We start from the raw sequence: 19686 nt of genomic DNA, 5'->3' as shown, positions 1-19686 counted from the left end.
TGTTGACACTTAACTGAATGTGTAATTTCCCCCTTCTCTCCCCCACCCCCAAGCTCTGAAGGGCCAAGAGGACTGCAAATGGGTTTGGCATACACATGCTGGGAGAACTTGTGATTCACCAAGTCAAATGCAGCACATTTAAAATGGCTGGCAGTCTACTGGTGGCTTGAAAAATTTCCAGTTCGATACAGAAGGCTGTCTTATACAAGCCTGACCACTGGACTATCAAGGTTGGTACTGTCTACCCTGACCGGCAGGAAGTCTCCCTGGTCTCAAGGAGAGGTCTTTCACATCTGATCCTGCTATATGACCCTGTTAATTGGTAGCGCCAGGGCTTGAACCTGGGACCTTGTGCATGCTCTACCTCCAAGCCAGAGTCCCTTCCCCTTGTTTTGGCTGCTGGGCTGGGATTGTAAAACAGAAGGGTCATCAGGCATCTTGCAGAACCCCAAATATAGCTAGAGCACTGCAACTGGCTCCATGGATCACAAGGTACACAGGACTGGTGCAGACCAAATCAGGCACTGTTCAATACTGGCGCCAGTATTGAGTTAAAACCGATGTGGCATAGTGAAAGGGCTAGGAAACAAGCATTCAAGCATGCCCATGCAAATGAATCCACAGGACATCTAACTCACATCCCACACTGTACAAAAGGACTTATAATTTTCTCGACAGAGTCCAGGATATGGCATTTTTTGAAGATCATGACACTTCAGGCCAATTACAGAACCAAACTGGAGTGCTGAGACAATGGGATCATGTGGATTTGTTACTTACGCATATACAATAAAAGCTTTGTTACGCGGTATTCGTGGGGAATGGGGGTTTGCCAGTTAATCAAATACGTGGCAGTTAACAAAGCTTTTACTCAGCTGCCATGTGACTTAACTGAGCTGTCTGGTTAACCAAGTGCAAGTTAACCAAGCTTCTTACGGTACTTGCATTTGCTTACCATCTTGGGACAAACTCTTGTAACACAGTCACATATTTGCAAGTTCCTTGGGGCAGGTGCCCGGTTTTTCTTGGCTTATGTTATTCTCTAAAGCGCCATCTCTACTAATGCATGTATATCAATAAATGAATATCAGCGGTAAGATCTTAATGACAACAGCTCACAAGCAGACAGCTCTTAAGCAGGCAGGTTTAACAACTTAAAAAACAACAACAACAATCCCAGTGTTAATACCACACCTTACAGCTAGGTTAACTAAGGATAGGGAGGCGAGGGAGCGCAACAGCTGCATTTCCAAAGCAGGTTATAAGGATTAGAGCAATGAGGTTTAGGGTAGAACACTCCAGAGTGGGATAATGTATTTATTTACCCCATTCATTAGGTGGACCTAATGAATTAGTTACCTCTGCCAGGACCTTTGGACACTGATACATGCAATGAGGGATGGATACCGTTGAAGGGTTTGAGAAACAAACATAAAAAAGAAAGAGAAACAGTGAAAATTCAGATTATGAATGATCCTCTCCACTTAAAGTGTTATATTTTAAAGGGATAGTTTGTGCTTTTCACAAAGGATTTGATGCTCGCTCCAGAGGCCCAATATGCAATTATAAATTATCGAAAAGCAAAAAGTAAAACCAAAGTAACTGCTTACTGCCAGCATTGCATATGCTACTTGCACTGGTGAAAGCAATAAACTCAATGGATCGGATCAACTGGAAGAGTTCACAGAAAGTGATGGACGGAGCAGATCTTTCCCCACCTTGTTCCCCCCAAGCATGTCATGAAGCTCCTCTCTGAGGATTGGGAAAGCCTCGCAAGGAAAATGAGTCACAGGATGGGGGGGGGGGAGGGTTGCATTGATGGGGGGGGGGGATCAAGTAAAATCTTGCCCCCTCTTCTGCTGATGCAAGCTGTGAAAGGAAGAGGTTTTAAAAAAAAGATTTTACTTTACTCCCCCATTGCAGCTTCCTGTCCTATGGTTCATTGTCCTTGTGAGGCTCTCCTGGTCCTCGGCAGAGGAAGAGTTTCAGGAGGACAAATGGCAGGCTGCTTAGGGAAGAGGATGGCAGGCAAAGATCCACTCCGCCAACACCTTCTGTGACTCCTCTGGTGCATCCAACCCACGGAGCGCAAAATCCAAACAAATCCAACCTGAAAGACTCATTGATTTCAGCTGCAGCAACTGTTAAATTGTGGTAATATTTCATGTGTTTTTTTTAAAAAAAAGATTCCTGCACTCGAGTCTGTTAAAGAAACTGCACTTCATTTGTTTATTTCAATATTCCTCCCTGGGATCAACAATACTGAGGTTCTTTCCCTTGAGTTAAATTTCTCACCTGCTGGCCATATAATGAACAGAATTCTGCTGTGTGTTCGCACCATCATGTGGAGAGTTTCATCTCCTACTCTGGTGGCAGCCGCCAATGTGATTCACAGGTGCCATGAATCAACTACGGGATGGACCCAACTCACACACTGAGCTGTTATCTCCCATATGGCTGGAAGGTGAGAAACTCACCACAGGAAAGATCAGTAGTCTCAGTCTAGTTGTGTGGGAAGGGGTGCCTGTGGGTATTCAGCTAAGACAAAAGCACATAGTACATGTTCAGAGAACCTCTTTAGACTCAAATGCTTGCAGCTGCATAAGAACATGAGAGCAGCCCTGTCAGATCAGACCAGTGGTCTATTTAGTCCAGCATCCTGTATCACATAGTAGCCAATCAGCTCCCTTGGAGGGCCAACAAACATGGCATAGAGGCCAAGGCCTTTCCTCCCCTGATTTTACCTCCTAGCACTGGTATCTAGAGTTCTACTGAGGAGGTCCCCCCCATCCTTCATGAATCAATCTAATCTCCATGTAAAGGCATTTATGCTTGTGGCCATCACTTGTATCCACTGGCAGTGAATTCCACAATTTAATTCCTCATTGAATAAATAAGTACTTCCTGCAACAAAACATTTCCAATTAATGGACGCTGAGAAGTTGGGCAGGCTGCAAGCCCCAAATCCCATGTACTTAAGCTCCAGAATTGTTCTGGAGATGACTTCTTCTATAGATTGTAAAGTGACCTTGGCCAGAGACATCTAAGTTACAAGATCTGTTATGCTCCATCAAGAATCAACCACCAAATGAGTTAGCAGTCTATGCTCCCCACACATATGGCCCTCAGAGTCATCTGAAGGTCTCAAGCACACTGCATCTTGGTCTCAAACTAGGCTGGTTTAAATCTGGCCAGGACCTGAATGGAAGACCACCTGGGAACTTTCCATGTGCATCTTTCAGCTCTTTGGAGGGAGGGTGAAAAGATAAATAAAGAATAAGTCTAACACCATCCAGACAAGATTATCTTTCTTCAGTGGAAAACAAATCAGGGAGACTTATCTTCAAAGCAGCATATAAGTGCCTTCTACTAAAGAATAACCAAAGGAAAGACAAAGTATAAATCTCTTAAATTAAATATAAGACGCTCAAACAGAGATACCAGAATGTATTCTGAAAGCTGAACCCTCCAGCACTGAAAACAGGTCCTGTAGCTTAAAACTGCAAGCTCATACTAAGCCCTTCTTGCCAGTCTTTAACAAAATTGTCTGATCCAAGGCAAAGAATATAGTTTAAAAACAGGTTTGGGGAGGAAACTTTCTAAAGCAATTCCATTCAGCTTCTTAATATAAAGCTTGACAAGAGAGAAGCCGGGCCTTGCTTATTTCTGAAAGGAAAAATGACATCCTTCCTACGACAACCTTTCAGTGTAGTGGGGCAATATGTACATAGAACAGTTCTTCCTCTGGAGGGAGGCTGCACTCTTCAAAATCTTCTATGTACTTCCCATGAAGAAAATAATTTAAACTTACTTTGTAAGTAGCAAGGCTATATGGTGGACTTAGATCTTGGCGACTTGCGGAGAGCTGCAAAAATGAAAACAAAAGGGGAGAAACTTAAAAGGGAGAGCCCTCCTGAGGCACCCAATGGAGATGCATACTGGTGAGCAAGGGAAGTGAAGACCAAGGTAGTACCAGACACAAAAGGTGAATTTCTTTTGTATTTCACAACTTCCCCATCAGATAATCCAGCACTGCGTTTGACAGCTTATTAGCACGATAAAGGCCTCCCCCAACTCCTGTACAGCACACGCAGCTTCCTCCTCAATCAACTGCCCTTATAGCTATGCCAGAGAAGCACACAAAGATGTGCAACTCAGCCATGAGCCTAGAATGACAGCAGAACTGATATCTGCAAGACCTCCAAAGTGACAGGGTGCAGTGGAATGCCAACAAACACTGGTTGGCCACTGAAGAGCTGCCATCCATCCTGTGGGCTCTGTTTCCCCATCAGCCCTATGGTATGGGCATTGAGTCTTCACTTAAGGTTATGAACGGTTCTATGAAAAAAACACACATTAAAATTGCGCACTATACTATAAATTACTATATGTGAGTATTCTTCCATGGGGCAATCTTCCATGTGGGCATTTATAGAATCATAGAGTTGGAAGGGACCACTCGGGTCATCTAGTCCAACCCCCTCCACAATGCAGGAAATTCACAACTACCTCCCCCCCACACCCCCAACTTTATGCCCAGAAGATAGCCAAGATGACAGTGGTTTGTTTTTTTTCTATGAGCAATTTTCATGTGGGCTTTTTAATGTGCTTTTTTTCTGATTACCGTTATGAACATTATGAAGCTGCCTTATACTGAATCAGACCCTTGGTCCACCAAGGTCAGTATTATCTACGCAGACTGGCAGTGGATCTCCCGAGTCACAAGCTGACATCTTTCACATCACCTGCTACCTGACCCTTAACTGGAGATGCCGGGGACTGAACCTGGAATCTTCTGCACGCCCAGCAGATGCTCCACCACTGAGCCAGGGGCCCCTTCCTTGGACCTACCCCCCACCATACATCCTGGTGGCTTTAAGCACAACTGCAGGCACTCACTCGATTGACATTTGGGGAACTGAGGCTCTTTCTGGACAGCTTCCCTTTGCCCGTTAGCTGTTCCTTGACGGCAACCTCCTGAAAACAAATAATCACCAATCATAAAAATGAATCTGTCAGGAAAGACAAGTTTTGAGCTGTACAAGTTAAGTCCTGCACAAACTGGTACAGTTGGTCAAATTCCTTCACAACCGCATCTCTTTCCACTTTCTAATCCAACACTGGCATTAGAAAATGGGAAAACAAGACTTGAGCCACTCCTAAAAGTCACACACAAGGAAACCTGGTTAGAACAAAACAGCTGCTCTTCCCAAAACAGTTTGGATGACGGGGGCAACAGAAGGAAGCAGAATGAATGAGGACCCTCTGCTCGGGCACTCAACCCACCTGTGCATCTTTGCTTATAAACATAAAGCTATCCTAAACCAACTCAGTATTACCTACTCTTTAGAAAAAAAAGATACCCAGGTTTCTGTGAGATCTCCATGAAAGTTACTGTGTTTTAATGCAGAAGCCACAGTTTGGTAATCCACAGGATACTAACAGGTATGTAGACTTTTGAACTGGAGTTAACTAACCTGGCGCAGTCGGTCCAGAGTAAGAATATTCTCGACAGCCAGCACACTCCGGAGGTATTTCTCTATATGGGCTTCTGAGTCAGCGGAAGCTGCATTTTCAACATTGGCTGCCATTCTTGCTAGTGCTTCACGTTCCTCTGCTCCCTGAGCATCCTGGAAGGAAGCAAAACCAACAGTTATCACTGGCTAGAGTAAGAGTACCACCATGCAAAAATGCATTAAAAAGCTACTGATAAAGTATGAGCTGCAGAAAGCTGGCAGTGCAAAAGCTTCTGGGAATTATAATCTGCATTAGTGATCGGACACTGCTCTTTCTATGAGACATTCACCCCATCCCGTCCATTCAGATCTGGAGAGGAGGCGCTGCTTAGAGCACGTTCCCTGAGAATCAAGCTTGGGAGGGGGGGTGCGTGGTTCAGAGCAGTCCTCTTTGCTGTGGCCCCAGAGTTTTGGAATCTGCTGACCAAGAGAGACCTACCAATGCCCTTCTCCACTGGTATCGTTAGATGAAAAAGGCTATCTGTCCCTGCCATTTGGCTTTCATGGTTACACACTCAAAGTGGAATGGGGTAGCCCCATTGGGGGACAGGCTGTAGCTCAATGGTAGGGCACACAGCTTGTATGCAGAATATACCAATATCTCATAGCTAGTAGGGTAGGGGTAGACCCCTGGCCTGAGACCGTGGAGAACCCCTGCCAGACAGACAATATTAAGCTACAGGGGTAGATTCATTTTGGGAAGGGCAAAAGATATCTGACCAAGCAGAGGCTTTGAATGCAGAAATGTCACGTTCAATCCTCAACAGCTCCAGTTTAAAAGGATTTCAGGCAGCAGACTGGAAAACACCCCGGAGAGCTGCTGCTGAGAACCATATGTCCATAGTTTCCATCTTTCCATTTTTGAGTGGCTGGTTCAATCATTAAGAACATAAGAAAGGCCATGCTGGATCAGACCAAGGTCCATCAAGTCCACCAGTCTGTTCACACTGTGGCCAACCAAACTGTTGCTACTGGGAAACAAAAGGGGATTTTGTCCTAATCTTTAGCATCTTTAAGATCTTCTCAGCAGCAACCTCCATGAGCTAACCCCCTCAGGTATGGGCATCAGAGTGGAATGGTAGTCCCTCTTTGCCATGGCCCCACAACCTCCCTTCCCCAACAATTCTATTGGAGACAGACACTTAACCTTCTTCCATTAGCCATGCGCATGAATACAGATACTGGCAGGGACACTTCAACCAAATGCACCAACCCCATGAAATAATGTACTCTTAACTTGAAATAACAGTTGAATAAAGGGGTAGAGTAGGTTCAGTAACAATTTTCCTTTACCTCCCCGCCCTAACCACCACAAAATAAAAACCCCATTGTCCAAATATTCACCTCTGGGATATTTGAAACTACTTCGAAGGTGACTCCACAGCCAGGAACAGAACTTCGGTAGGACATTCTTCTCAGTAAACTCTGAGCAAACCCCTCAGGAAGTAAAAAGAAATTTCACTGTCTTGGATAAAAGCCACATAAGTAAATCTGTCACCAAAATTAAGACATTACGCAAAGCAACATCAACGGCAAAGCAAAAAATAAAATAAAGAAGATGAAAAAGAAGCAGGTAGCTGCTATTTAACGAAAGAGGAAGAGTAGAGGCCATTTACCTTCCAGAAATCATTTACTCTCAGTGGAACAAGAGATCCATGCACAGGCCAGTTCTGAGCTAGGGCTGTCAACCAATTGATAAGCTTTTATCTGATCATTCCTCTGCCTTATAGTCCATTATATTTCAATGACCTGCATATTTCACAAAACCAAAGCTGCCCTTTAGAGATTCGATAGTGTGAGATGTTACAATTGCACACAAGTGATATTGCAGAAAAGGATATTTCCATAATGATTCCAAGCCCAAACAAAGGCGGAAGGATCCACAACACTGAGCATGCTTCAGGAGGCCCTACATCATACCACCGGGCGGGGGGGATGTGCATGGATCTGTTTTGCCCACTGTGCAGGAAGTACCGTATTTTTCGCACTATAAGACGCACTTTTTTCCTCCTCAAAAGTGAGGGGAAATGTCAGTGCGTCTTATGGTGCGAATGCAGCGCTGGCCGCCCCGGGAGCCGGCTGGGACGACGCCAGCTGCAGCTGAAAGGCCCCTCCCAGCCACCCAGCACAGGGCAGAGAAGTTTAACCTCCCCCCCCCCCCGCTTCCCGGTCCCGAGGCTCAGCTGCTGGGCGGATCCTCGGAACGGGAAGCGCGGGGGGGGGGTGTCTTTAAACTGCTCTGTGCTGCCTGCCCAAGCAGCGCAGAGCAGTTTAACCTCCCCCGCTTCCTGGTCCGAGGCTCAGCTGAGCCTCGGGACCGGGAAGCGGGGTGTGTGTGCGGAGGAGCAGTTTAAAGACCCACCGCCCCTCCTGATCGGGCTTGCGTGACTGGTCCTGATCGGGCTTGCAGCCTGGAAAGGGAGGCTGGAGCCTTCCCCCAAGCCCCGCTGTGCGCACGCTCTGATCTCTCAGCGCGTGCACACAGTGGGGCTTTGAAGGCTTCAGCCTCCCTTTCCAGGCTGCAAGCCTGACTGGTCCCAATCCGGCTTGCAGCGTGGAAAGGGAGACTGGAGCCTTCCCCCAAGCCCCGCTGTGCGCACGCTCTGATCTCTCAGCGCGTGCACACAGTGGGGCTTTGAAGGCTTCAGCCTCCCTTTCCAGGCTGCAAGCCTGACTGGTCCCAATCCGGCTTGCAGTCTGGAAAGGGAGGCTGGAGTCTTCCCCCAAGCCCTGCTGTGCGCAAGCTCTGATCTCTCAGAGCATGCACACAGTGGGGCTTTGAAGGCTTCAGCCTCCCTTTCCAGGCTGCAAGCCGGATTGGGACCAGTCAGGCTTGCAGCCTGGAAAGGGAGGCTGGAACCTTCCCCCAAGCCCCGCTGTGTGCACGCTCTGATCTCTCAGCGCGTGCACACAGTGGGGCTTTGAAGGCTTCACCCTCCCTTTCCACGCTGCAAGCCTGACTGGTCCCAATCAGGCTTACAGCCTGGAAAGGGAGGCTGGAGCCTTCCTCCTAGCCCTGCTGTGCGCACGCTCCACAGAGCAGGACTAGGAAACTGGAAGTGGAGTGCAGTAATCCCTCCACCCAGCCCTGGCCATAATAACCTCTCAGCTGTTGGTCGGGAAGCGGTGTGTGTGTGTGTGCGGACGTTAAACTGCTCTGCGCTGCCTGGGCAGGCAGCGCAGAGCAGTTTAAACCACACCGCCCCCCTTCCCGGGAGTCCCGGGAAGGGGGGCAATGGGGAAAGAGAAGGAAAAAGGAGGAAAAAGAAGAGAAATATATTTTCTTAAAGACGCAGCGGGTCTTTAAAAAAATATTTTTTTTTCTTCTTTTTCCTCCTTTAAAAACTAGGTGCGTCTTATGGTCAGGTGCGTCTTATAGAGCGAAAAATACGGTAAATGTCTGACCCAATCACAAGCTTTGCGTCTGCATCATAGCAGAAAGCCTGGCAAAGTTGCTTCTTAACCAGCGCGACTACCCTTTTTCCTTCTCTGCTTTGCACGTGGGCTACTTGTGCTCTGAATCACAGACAAGTCTAGTCTTTAAATCCTCGGCTGCAAAGATCATTACCAAGAATGATTTAAGAGGGGCAGAGCCATTGTTTATGCTGACAGGGTGCCTCGGCTGAGGTTAAAAATCCGACTCCTGAATTAATGCAGAGATGAGTCATTCTGAAATGCTGTAAAAAGACCGGCTGCCCTGCAAGGTTATTGATATGGTCTTGAAATATACATTTGGGTTAAATATCTGTGGTGGAGAATAGCTAAAAAGCCCTACAAGCTGAGCAGGTTTTAAGTAAAAAAAAAAAAAAAAAGGCAGACGTGGAAGACTTGGGCTGATGGCTTATAACAAACTGAGCCAGCAGAGAACATCTATAGAACAGGGTGGGGTGGCAAACACAACTGAGGGATAAAAGCAAGCAGAAGCCCCCTGGCTCAACACCTGGCATCACCAATAAAGCATCCTCCAGCACCAGACCTAGGAAAGGCCTCTGTCTGAGACCCTGCAGAGCTGCTGCCTGCTGGTCAATGGTGACAGAACTGGGCTAGATGGACCCACAGCTTCGCTTGCTAGAAGACGGCTTCTCCTGTCTTTTATTTCTGGTTTTTGTTTACAATTTTCTCCTGAAGGGAGCTTCAGAGGGTAGGCCTTCGGCAGAACGTTTAGAATCGAGTCCAGGGGCAACTTAGAGACCAACAAGAGTTATCTCCTGGTTTCTTCGGAGGGAACAGCCTATTCTGAACTGTCAGCTTCGATAGAGCATCTCATTCTCTTTTTTGCCAGTCTGAACAGGGCCACGTTCAGGGAGCAATGGGGAAAGAGTTGGGAAATTCATGATTGGATTGCCTAGCATATAACTTTAGAAAGTAACCGTTGGGGTGGGGTTGATTTGGATAGGGATAATGTCATGGAGGAAGGGGTTATCATCCCTTCCCTATTACATTTTTAAATAGATATTGGCCTCCTGAGTTACTATTAACCATGGTAGTGGAAAAAGGAGAGATTCTTGTATGGAACCTGCATGTTGCTCATACAGGAGCTAACAGCTCCATCACCCTCCCGTCCAAACCAGACTCACCCCAGAGAGTGGCTTTTTACCATTAAAATAAACAAAAGGATCCAATCTCTGATCCCAAATGGGTAATCTGGCCAAGAGGAAAGCTCCTGAACTCTTGCCGTAGGATCAGGACCTGCTCAAAGGCCATTGTGAGAAGAAGGGGCTTGTGGAGGTTTGGTGTTGGACACCTCCATCTGTTTTAAAAGTGGTCCTCCCAAAAAAATTAGACGCTGGCCACAGGTGTCTGCAAATCATCAATGTAAGTGTATTCTAGGGGTCCTTTTAATCATCTAAGGTCAAGCAAACTGACTCCCCAGTCAAAATGGTCTTTGGATACTGTGACGATACAAAGGGAGCAAGTGGCGTGAGGCACTTGGCAAAGATGTTCTCAGGGGGCAGGAGCCATCTCCCTCATTAGAAGCATTGCTCCATCTCTCCCTGCAGCAGAAGCTTTCACTTAATTTAGCTGCGAAATTTACATCCTGCCTTACAATCCTAGAATGGAGGCTGACAAAACGCAGCTTAAAATTATACTGAGATCACAAAACCACCATAAAAGACAGCACAAACGACACTTGTGGCTGTTTTTCACTCCAATAAAACACACCCAGGTCCCTCCCCCTTTGTGTTCTAAAGAACCTTTACTGCTCTCCTAAAGGCAAAAGAGACCGCACAAGACAAATGTGCACCAGCTGAACTAAGGAGCACACCCCACAAAGAAAGCACCAAGGCCAAGGTGTACCCCTACTCTTAGCTACTTTATTGACTTCAGAAGCTGGGGGGGGAAGGGTTGGAGTGGAGCTTTCCCTAGAAACCTTAGTTTACGCGGAAGATTCTATGGGGGGAAGGGACAGCTGACACAGAAGATATGTTTTGCACAAAGCAGACATATGGAGTTTTATTTCTTTCTTTATTTGACTTGTACCTCACCTTTCCCAACCAAGGTTGTGCTCAAGGTTCACTTCGCATTACCATTACGTCCAGAGCCACACTTGTTTACACAACAAGCAATGTCAGGCTGCAACCCCATGAATTCACTCTACCCTCAACCTCCATTTTTTTTACCTGTCCCTGGCTATCTTACAGTCAACTGAATGAGCTGTGCCATGCCAACCCCTCAAAGCAAAACCCAGTCTACAAACCCCATCAAAGCAACATAAAAGGGAACTGCCACAAATGTCACTCAGACAATACTGAATAGGCTGGATAGCGAAAGATGGGACAATCCATTGACAAGGTAGATTTGCCAAAGCAAAATTTTGCTAGCATGCAGAAAAGGCCCAGGAAACCTATCAAAGGCTGCCCATAAAAAATCACCTGGGGATCAAATATCTATTATGGAGGCAAAAGGCGCTGACAATACGAATGATCCTCCGTACACTGAAGCCATGCAGAGAAATAAAAAGTCCCCCCCTTCAAGATGCTGCAGCAGTAATTGATTACTACCCTCCTGGAGTCTTTCTGCAGGGGTTCTAGCGACGGCCACGGAATCAGGAGCAAAGAAGAGCCAAAGAAAAGGAAGTAAATCAGTAAAGGCAGATGGGTGGGGTCACTGGGGAGGCTCCCAACTGGGAGCTCTAAAAGTCATTCAACAATCTGGGGAGGGGGTACAGAAGGATGGTATCCCCTCATTCCCAAATCTCCAGAAACAGCACTTGTAGCAGGAGTTTACAGCAAGAGGGAAAGAGAGGAAGCAAAAGCCAACACAAGTTTACCTAGGTGTTTCTCAAGTGGAGAAGCTAAACCAAACAGAAACATTTCCTTTCAAGGTAGCCATTCACTGTTAATGGAATGATGAACTTCACCCCAATCTCTTCAGCCCCTGCCATGTTAAAAATGTAATTTTTGTTGGTCTGTGATGCGTTGGGAAGCCATGAGGCCCAAACCGGGACCAATCACCAATGACTTTCCATTCATTTTAGGTGTAGAAATGTGAGTGCATTCTATAGCGTCCCCGGACTCGCCCAGACCATGAAAGCGAACAGGGAATTCTTTGCAGATGCAGAAGTTCTGTAGGAACATCTGAACTTCACCCAGGTCTTCAGACTGGACTCAGAGCCACAGGCTTCTTAGATGTGATCCTCTAAATCAGTGGTCTTCAACCTTGGGTTGGGACCCACAGGAGGGCAGCGAGTCCCCACAGAGCTATCTTTTTTACTACCTTTTAGAAGGAGGTGCTAGAGCACATGCATAGAAAGCATGCTGTGCCTCCCTTTGCATGCATACTAAGAGGAGCAGCAGGATGGCACGGCGAAATCCACTTAGCGGTGAGAAAGGATGCTTGCATGGCTCTGACTCGTCTTGTTCTTCACTATGGAACACCTCCTGGTGCTTGGTTTGTGCTTCCTGTCCCTGGCTCTTTTGGTCTGCTACCCTTTATCCTGCCCTGGACACTGATGGCCTTGAAACTCTGGCACCCCCTCTGCCTATCATATGACACTGATGTCATATGACTTCCTATCAGTTGCTTGCAGCTCAGTGGGTTTCATGGCTGGAAAGGTTGAAGACCACTGCCCTAAATAGACATTCAGTCACAAAATCTCAAATAGCAGGCAGATACATATTTAACATCTGAGCCCCGTGGCACAGAGTGGTAAGCTGCAATACTGCAGTCCAAGCTCTGCTCACGACCTGAGTTCAATCTCGACAGAAGTCGGTTTCAGGTAGCTGCCTCAAGGCTGACTCAGCCTTCCATCCTTCTGAGATTGGTAAAATAAGTAACCAGATTGCTGGGGGTAAAGTGTAGATGACTGGGAAAGGCAATGGCAAACCACCCCGTAAACATAGTCTGCCTAGTAAACGTTGTGATATGATGTCACCTCATGGGTCAGTAATGACCTGGTGCTTGCACAGGGGACTACCTTTACCTTTAAAGTTTACTTTCACACTCCTGTCCTATCCAAAGCTCAGTTACAGAATTCGCTGCCACAGTATGTGACAGTAGCCCTTAGCTTAGCTGGCATTTTAAAATCAGATTGGACAAACTCATGGAGGATGTATTAGCTACAGGAAAATGGAATCTCCATATGAACGGAGACAGTTATGTATCTGAACAGCAGGTGCAAAGAACAGAGGAAGCACCCTCCCGGCCCATGTGTGGGCTGCCCACGGGTATCTGATCGTTTGCTGCAGGGAACAGAATGCTGGACTTGGCCTGAACAAACAAAGGGGTTCTGACAAAGGGGCAGAGACATTAGGAGACGTACCTGCTTGCCGTAGACATTGACACATATTCGCTTACGAAGGACGATCTGCATCTCTGCGGGGTGGCTGAGCTGCACCGTCACTCGCACTATCAGGAAAACCCTTTGCTCTGCTGCTGTTCCTCTGCTGAGCTGGGGGCAGTTATGAACTGTGGAGTCCCAAGAAGCTTCAGATTTCACCTGCAACACAAATACACATAGGGGAAGTCCGTGACAAGCAGAGTTACCGATGCTTCAAACGTGGTTAGCTTTAATGGCAAATGTTGGTTTCTTCCTTTCTTGCACTGTAATTTACTGTTGCTGTAACTTTTTACCCTTTGAGACCCTACTCCTATTTGCAAATTTATGCTAATGTTTTAATTATGCTTCATCTGTTACTTACTGTTTTAGTAGTTTGCCCCATTTTTAAACTGTAAACGGTTTTAAGAACTATTTAGTAGCTAAAAATATATTAAAATAATACTACCTTTAGAATTCTACTTTTAGGGGAGGGGCTGTGGCTGAGTGGTAGAGCATCTGCTTGGCATGCAGAAGGTCCTGGGTTCAATCCCAAGCACCTCCAGTTAAAGGGATCAGGCAAGTAGGTATTGTGAAAGACCTCTGCCTGAGACCCTGGAGAGCCGCTGCCGGTCTGAGTAGACAAAACTGACTTTGATGGACCAAGGATCTGATTCAGTATAAGGCAGCTTCATGTGTACCTATCTACCACAATTTATTTATTTCATTTCTATCCCACCTTTCTTCCCAATGAGGGCCCAAAGCAGTTTACACAGTTTTCCTCTCCTCCATTATATCCTCACAACAGCCCTTTGAGGCTGACTGCGGGTGACCGGCCCAAGGTCTCCCAACAAGCTTCTGTGGCAGAATGGGGATTCAAGCTTGGGGCCTTCCAGAGCTGAGTCTGACACTGTAACCACTACATCGTACCAGCTCTCAGTACTCATTTCCTCAAAAGGTCCCCTTGGCAAAATACATCCCCCTTTCCTGCTCCGCTCTATCTTCAGGACAGCCTCATGATGCAAGTTAAGGGGGGCAGAGAGAGGGAGGGAGAGAGAGAGAAAGAGAGAGAGAGACAGCCCAAGCACACCCAGTCAGCTACATGATGAGTGGAGATTGAACTCTAGCCTTTAGTCCAACACTTGAACCACTACAACGCACTGGCTGTCTAATTAACTAAATGTAGCAGACTGCCAGTACATAAAGCACTAATGACATGCATAGTTTATGTGATTTCCTAATAGCAACATTTGGTCAATATTCAGGCTGTGGTGGCTCTTGAACTTGGGACCTGAGAAACGTTGGGAAGGCAAACAGCCTCTGAACCACCGACAAGTGCTAGCTAAGTAGCTCCTGTCCCTTCAGACTTCACAGGGACAGCAATAGATTTGCCTTGGCTAGCTGCTGGAAAATGGTGAATGACTGAGAACATGAGACAGCATCTTCTAGGCAGAAAAGTACCACTTCTGTCGCAGGGCTTTTGGCAATGCTGCTGCATTACTACCAATGGAAGGACAGCCTTGACTCAACCCAAGAGTGGCCCCAATCCAGGAGGGTTCCATTCCTCGCATCTCAAGTAGGAGTAACTGAGAAAGACCTTCAGTCCTTGAAGAAGCACTGCTAGTTGGAGCAAGCAAAACTGGGCTAGATGGACTCCTTGTATAAGGCCGCTTCATATGCTCAAGACCTCCTATGCTCTGTCTACCTTACCTCAGTGTCGTGGTGCTTTACAATCTGAAGTTCAAAGAACTCGTCTTCATCTTCACCAACCAGGGTGGCATCCCAGCCACCAGCTTCAGGCTCATCAAGGTTATCCTGAGAGCTAAAGTCATCCGCTAGAGGAAAGGCAGAGATTGAGATCCAGCAAAAGGGCAGTTTCTGCAGCTCAGTGAACATGCAAGACCTGGGCTGAATATCTGCCAAATTATGACTCTGCACCACGGACAAAGGAAAAATGGAACTTGCACCATGGCCAATTGTCAAGCCTGTTCTCCAGAGAGATGCATGTGCCCATTTCCACAGTCAGAAGAGAGAGATGACATACTGTGCATTTTCGTTCATACTGTGCATTTTCATGCGTACTTTCAAGAGCTATTAAGAAGAAGAATTGGTTTTTATACGCCGACTTTCTCTACCACTTAAAGGAGAATCAAACTGGCTTACAATCACCTTCCCTTCCCCTCCCCACAACGGACACCCTTTGAGGTAGGTGGGGCTGAGAGAGTGTGACTAGCCCAAGGTCACCCAAGCTGGCTTTAGGTGGAGGAGTGGGGAAACAAATCCAGTTCACCAGATTAGCCTCCGCCGCTCATGTGGAGGAGTGGGGAATCAAACCCAATTCTCTAGATCAGAGTCCACCGCACTTAACCACTACACCACACCAGATTAGGCTAGAAGGCCCTAATCTGGATGGCCCAGGCTAGCCTGATCTCTCAGATTTCGGAAGCTAAACAGGGTCGGCTCTGGTTCGTACTTTGGAAGGAGACCATTAAGGATGTCCAGGGTTGCTAGGAGAGACAGGCACACCACTTCTCTTTATCTATTGCCTTGAAAACAATACGGTGGTGACTTCATGGCACTTTCCATTTAGGCCAGAAGGGGGAAGGAAGAAGACAGTCAATAGCCACACCTGTACCTTCCACAGCACTGTGATTCCAGGGCAGCACTGTGTATGCAATGCTTTTTTCTGGCCTCAAAGCCTCAAACTGAGGGCAATATGCAACTGCCCTAGCTGGGGAGGGACATGAAAGCAAATGGTCATTAAAAAACCCCCCGCCCCGTTAATTATTTGCAGGATTGCTTTTAACCCACCCCTTGCAGCTCAGTGTAATTTTTAAAAAACTCCTGCTGAGTTTGTTCACATTCCTTAACTGTTACTTTTTATCTCTTTGCCCAGCAACTTACCATTTAAATCAAGAAAAATGACTGGAATGTGTGTCTCCATGCCAGGCACAGGTGTCCTAAAAGGAAATAAGAGACACGAGCAAGGATGGCATATCAATTGAGGGAGATTTAATGCAAGACATGTCCCCTGTGAAACAAGACTGCTGCATATTACATTCTGTACCCATGCAATTGTAGGTCAAGGCAATGATAACCTTGGTAAATGTGACTTTATCGTAATTTACTCTTGTAAACACAGACGACAAAAGCTGTCAGTATTTTTAAAGCAGGTTCTCAACTCAAGTGCATTATTGGTACTCTAGAGAACTGGCTTCTGAAATATTAATTTTTCCTACCTACCTCGGCCTGTATTATATGGTTAAATGCAAATCCACCCTTCCCCTAACTGCATTCATATTGCAAGTGACGGGTTGCAAGTTTTAGGTGCAGATGGTTTGGAAATACATATCTGAAGGGGGCAAAAGTACCAAACACCTCTGCTGCAGCTAATGATGATACTTGGCATCCATACATTGCTTTTTAAAATGGTCAGAGCGCATCACATGCATGATGCTATAATTTTGCAACTGTGTAAAGGAGGTCAGGATTACTGTTCCCTTATTGCAGATGGGGGAAGCTGAGACAAAGCTGGGGTCATCTAACAGCAAAAGATAGGTTCAAATCAAGGAGTTTCTGCTTTACAGCTCAGTCTCTTCACCGCTGTACTACACATAATTTTCATTTAATGTATTTACTGCATTTGTACCCTGCATTTAATGTATTTACTTCATTTGTACCCTGCAGCTTACATCCTTCTCCTCTCCTGCATTTTATCCTCACTATTCTATGAGGGAGGTTAGGCTGAGAGTGTGGGACCGGCCCAAGGTCACCCTGCAAGCTTCTATGGCAGAGTGGAGATTCGAACCTGGGTCTCCCAGATTCTAGTCCAACACGCTAAGCACTATGGCATCCTGGTTCTCATAACTAGGTGAAAGCGGTAAACAGGAACAACAAGAAAGAGAGGAATCAGAACATAGGCATAGCCTGAAGACTTCAAGAGCAGTAGCCTTCCTCATCAGCCTTTATGGGTCGATTTAGTAATTGTTCCCAAATTAGCAGAGTGAGAGGCATAAAAGAGGCAGCGAAGATACGAAATCTTGTGAAGGCCCAACAAGCTGCAATGTCAGTAAAGCCAGCTTTGCAGTCTGCAAGAACCCATGGGCACTACAGGAAAGACCACTGATCTAAAGACCACTTCACACAATACTGCTTTAGGTATACATATAAGACTTCTTAGGTATACGCCTAAGAAACTGTCACATGACACTGATTGGGCGAAGCTTTCTTTCGCCCTATTGTGGCCCACCCTGGCATTCATCTCCACAATGAATGCATGAACCTGCCTTATACTGAATCAGACCCCTGGTCCATCAAAGTCAGTATTGTCTACTCAGACTGGCAGCGGCTCTCCAGGGTCTCAGGCAGAGGTCTTTCATATCACATACTTGCCTAGTCCCTTTAACTGGAGATGCTGGGGACTGAACCTGGGACCTTCTGCATGCCAAGCAGATGCTCTACCACTGAGCCAGCGCCCCTCTAAAAGGAACTGGAGCATCCCTGGGTGGAATATATGGAATGTAGGAATACATCCACCCTTATTTATCCTCTCTATAATACAAATAGAGCTGTATATACTTGATATTCTACAACCAGAACAAAAATAGCTCGCAATCACCCAGCTACCCCTGCTTCTAGCTAGACACCTGGCACTGTCCACTTGCAGGTCTCCTTCACAGATTTAAGGACTAGAACCTTGTGTTCCTTCCCCCACACACACACTATAAACAAAAGCTAAGATTCCCAGGAATGTGAATTCTGTAACAATTCCTTACCTCACACAGTGAAATAAAGACAATGCAATTCATTATGCGCCTTTCTGCATTTTGAATGAGGGTGGTGGGGTCCCGTTCAGGCTGAGAAAAAGTGGCTTGCCAAAGGGTCACCCTTAGGTAAGTTCATGGCCGGGGTGAGGCCTGAATCCAGGCTCACTCTCCTAACCAGAACTCCACGCTGCCTCTCACATTTAATTGCTCGCTGCTTTCTGTCTTGTTGGCGCCTGTAACCCGATGATCTCAGGCTGGGTTTGATTTTATTATCAACATTCTGAATGAAAGATTGCAGGGCATATCTGCTGACTGGAGAGAACTTGGGGAATGAAACCCAGAAAAACTGAAATGCAATGTTCTCATGGATGCAGTTTCACTAGTGCAGAGCGGCCTTTTAAGTGAATGAACTGGGCAATTAACATTAACATTTTTCTTTTAACTCAGCTAAAGTGCAGCAGCAATAAATATTGATTCAGTTTCTACAGAAGATCATAATTAAGCTTTGGTTAATAATTCTGCAGCTTTAAGTCAAGAGTGTTTCAGTGTATTCGTTATATTGAGCCCAAGGAAATGATTCAAATATATTCAGTTTTTCCTCCCCAGCTCTTCTTCCACCCCCCACCCCCATCACACACTCTCTGGTGATAATTAAGGCCTTTGGTTGGACAACGGTCTCGAGAGAGAAATCTGCATACTGTAGCCTCCAAAAAAGGAAAATAGTTGCCTCACTTATTCAGCTTCTGTTATTGCTTCTCTAATAAAAGTCAGCAGACATTGTTGGGTGCTGGGGAAGGACAGTCTCTTCAAAAAGATAACCCCCTTGCTTTGCTAAGACCACTGCTGTGGTTCCCACCCACCTCGTCCTCAGCACCTACCAAATTATTCCTTTTATTCTTTAAAGGACATAACATGATGGATAGGAATAACATTGTCTGCCCTAGTGCCCTGCAAACGTGTTTGGTAGCCACACATAGCTTGGTTGAGAAATCAGAAGACCCATATCCCCACCCTCTGGGCCCAAATCACATGAACACATGAAGCTGCCTTATACAGAACCAGACCCTTGGTCCATCAAAGTCAGTACTATCTACTCAGACCGGCAGCGGCTCTCCAGAATCTCAGACAGAGGTCTTTCACATCACCTACTTGCCTAGTCCCTTTAACTGGAGATGCTGGGGGTTGAACCTGGGACCTTCTGCATGCCAAGCAGATGCTCTACCACTTAGCCACAGCCCCTCCCCAGCTGTTGCCAGCAGGTAAACCCCAGCTTCTGCCAGCTTCCAGAGTGGTAGCCAGAATGTTACTGTCAGAAGGTCATGGCACGGGGCCGCTTCCACTCGCTTATCACCTTCCCAAACTGCTAAACGAGTAACCACGGTTATCATTTGGCTCCATGTCACAGCTGCTTTAGAGGGCCTACCACTCTGCAGGTGCTCCAGGGATCCCACTGCCAGCAGAAGGCACCATCACAGCGTTCCTTTCTTCTGTAAGGGTCAACCTCATCTCTAACAGCTGGGCCTCTCGGTCGGTGTCATCTTCTGTTTTGTCTGGAAGAGGGCGATGGTTGGGCAGAGTTTTAGCTTTCATGGGCGTTTCCAAAACAGTGGGCTGGGCAAGCTCAATCTCCTTGCTTTGGGGGTAGGAT

At 46.5% G+C, this 19686-nt stretch overlaps 2 protein-coding genes across 2 annotated transcripts in view; one reads left to right on the top strand and one right to left on the bottom strand.

The window, feature by feature from the left end:
* MSRA (methionine sulfoxide reductase A) overlaps window positions 1-19686 on the top strand; it is a 504699-nt gene that overhangs the window by 71196 nt on the left and 413817 nt on the right. The gene's annotated exons all lie outside the window — the stretch shown is intronic.
* The window catches only part of KIF13B (kinesin family member 13B), a 158118-nt gene that overhangs the window by 29870 nt on the left and 108562 nt on the right, over window positions 1-19686 (bottom strand). The window contains exons 28-35 of the mRNA XM_056853957.1: window positions 19462-19588; window positions 16177-16232; window positions 14983-15107; window positions 13279-13455; window positions 6861-6953; window positions 5478-5630; window positions 4900-4977; window positions 3812-3865 (exon numbers count right to left, since the gene is read on the bottom strand). Coding sequence (XP_056709935.1) covers window positions 3812-3865; window positions 4900-4977; window positions 5478-5630; window positions 6861-6953; window positions 13279-13455; window positions 14983-15107; window positions 16177-16232; window positions 19462-19588 — 863 coding nt within the window. The remainder of the gene's footprint in view (window positions 1-3811; window positions 3866-4899; window positions 4978-5477; window positions 5631-6860; window positions 6954-13278; window positions 13456-14982; window positions 15108-16176; window positions 16233-19461; window positions 19589-19686) is intronic.

The sequence above is a fragment of the Euleptes europaea genome, chromosome 7 (genome assembly GCF_029931775.1).
Source record: "Euleptes europaea isolate rEulEur1 chromosome 7, rEulEur1.hap1, whole genome shotgun sequence".
NCBI classification, from domain to species: domain Eukaryota; kingdom Metazoa; phylum Chordata; class Lepidosauria; order Squamata; family Sphaerodactylidae; genus Euleptes; species Euleptes europaea.
This window is presented reverse-complemented; position numbering and strand designations above follow the sequence as displayed.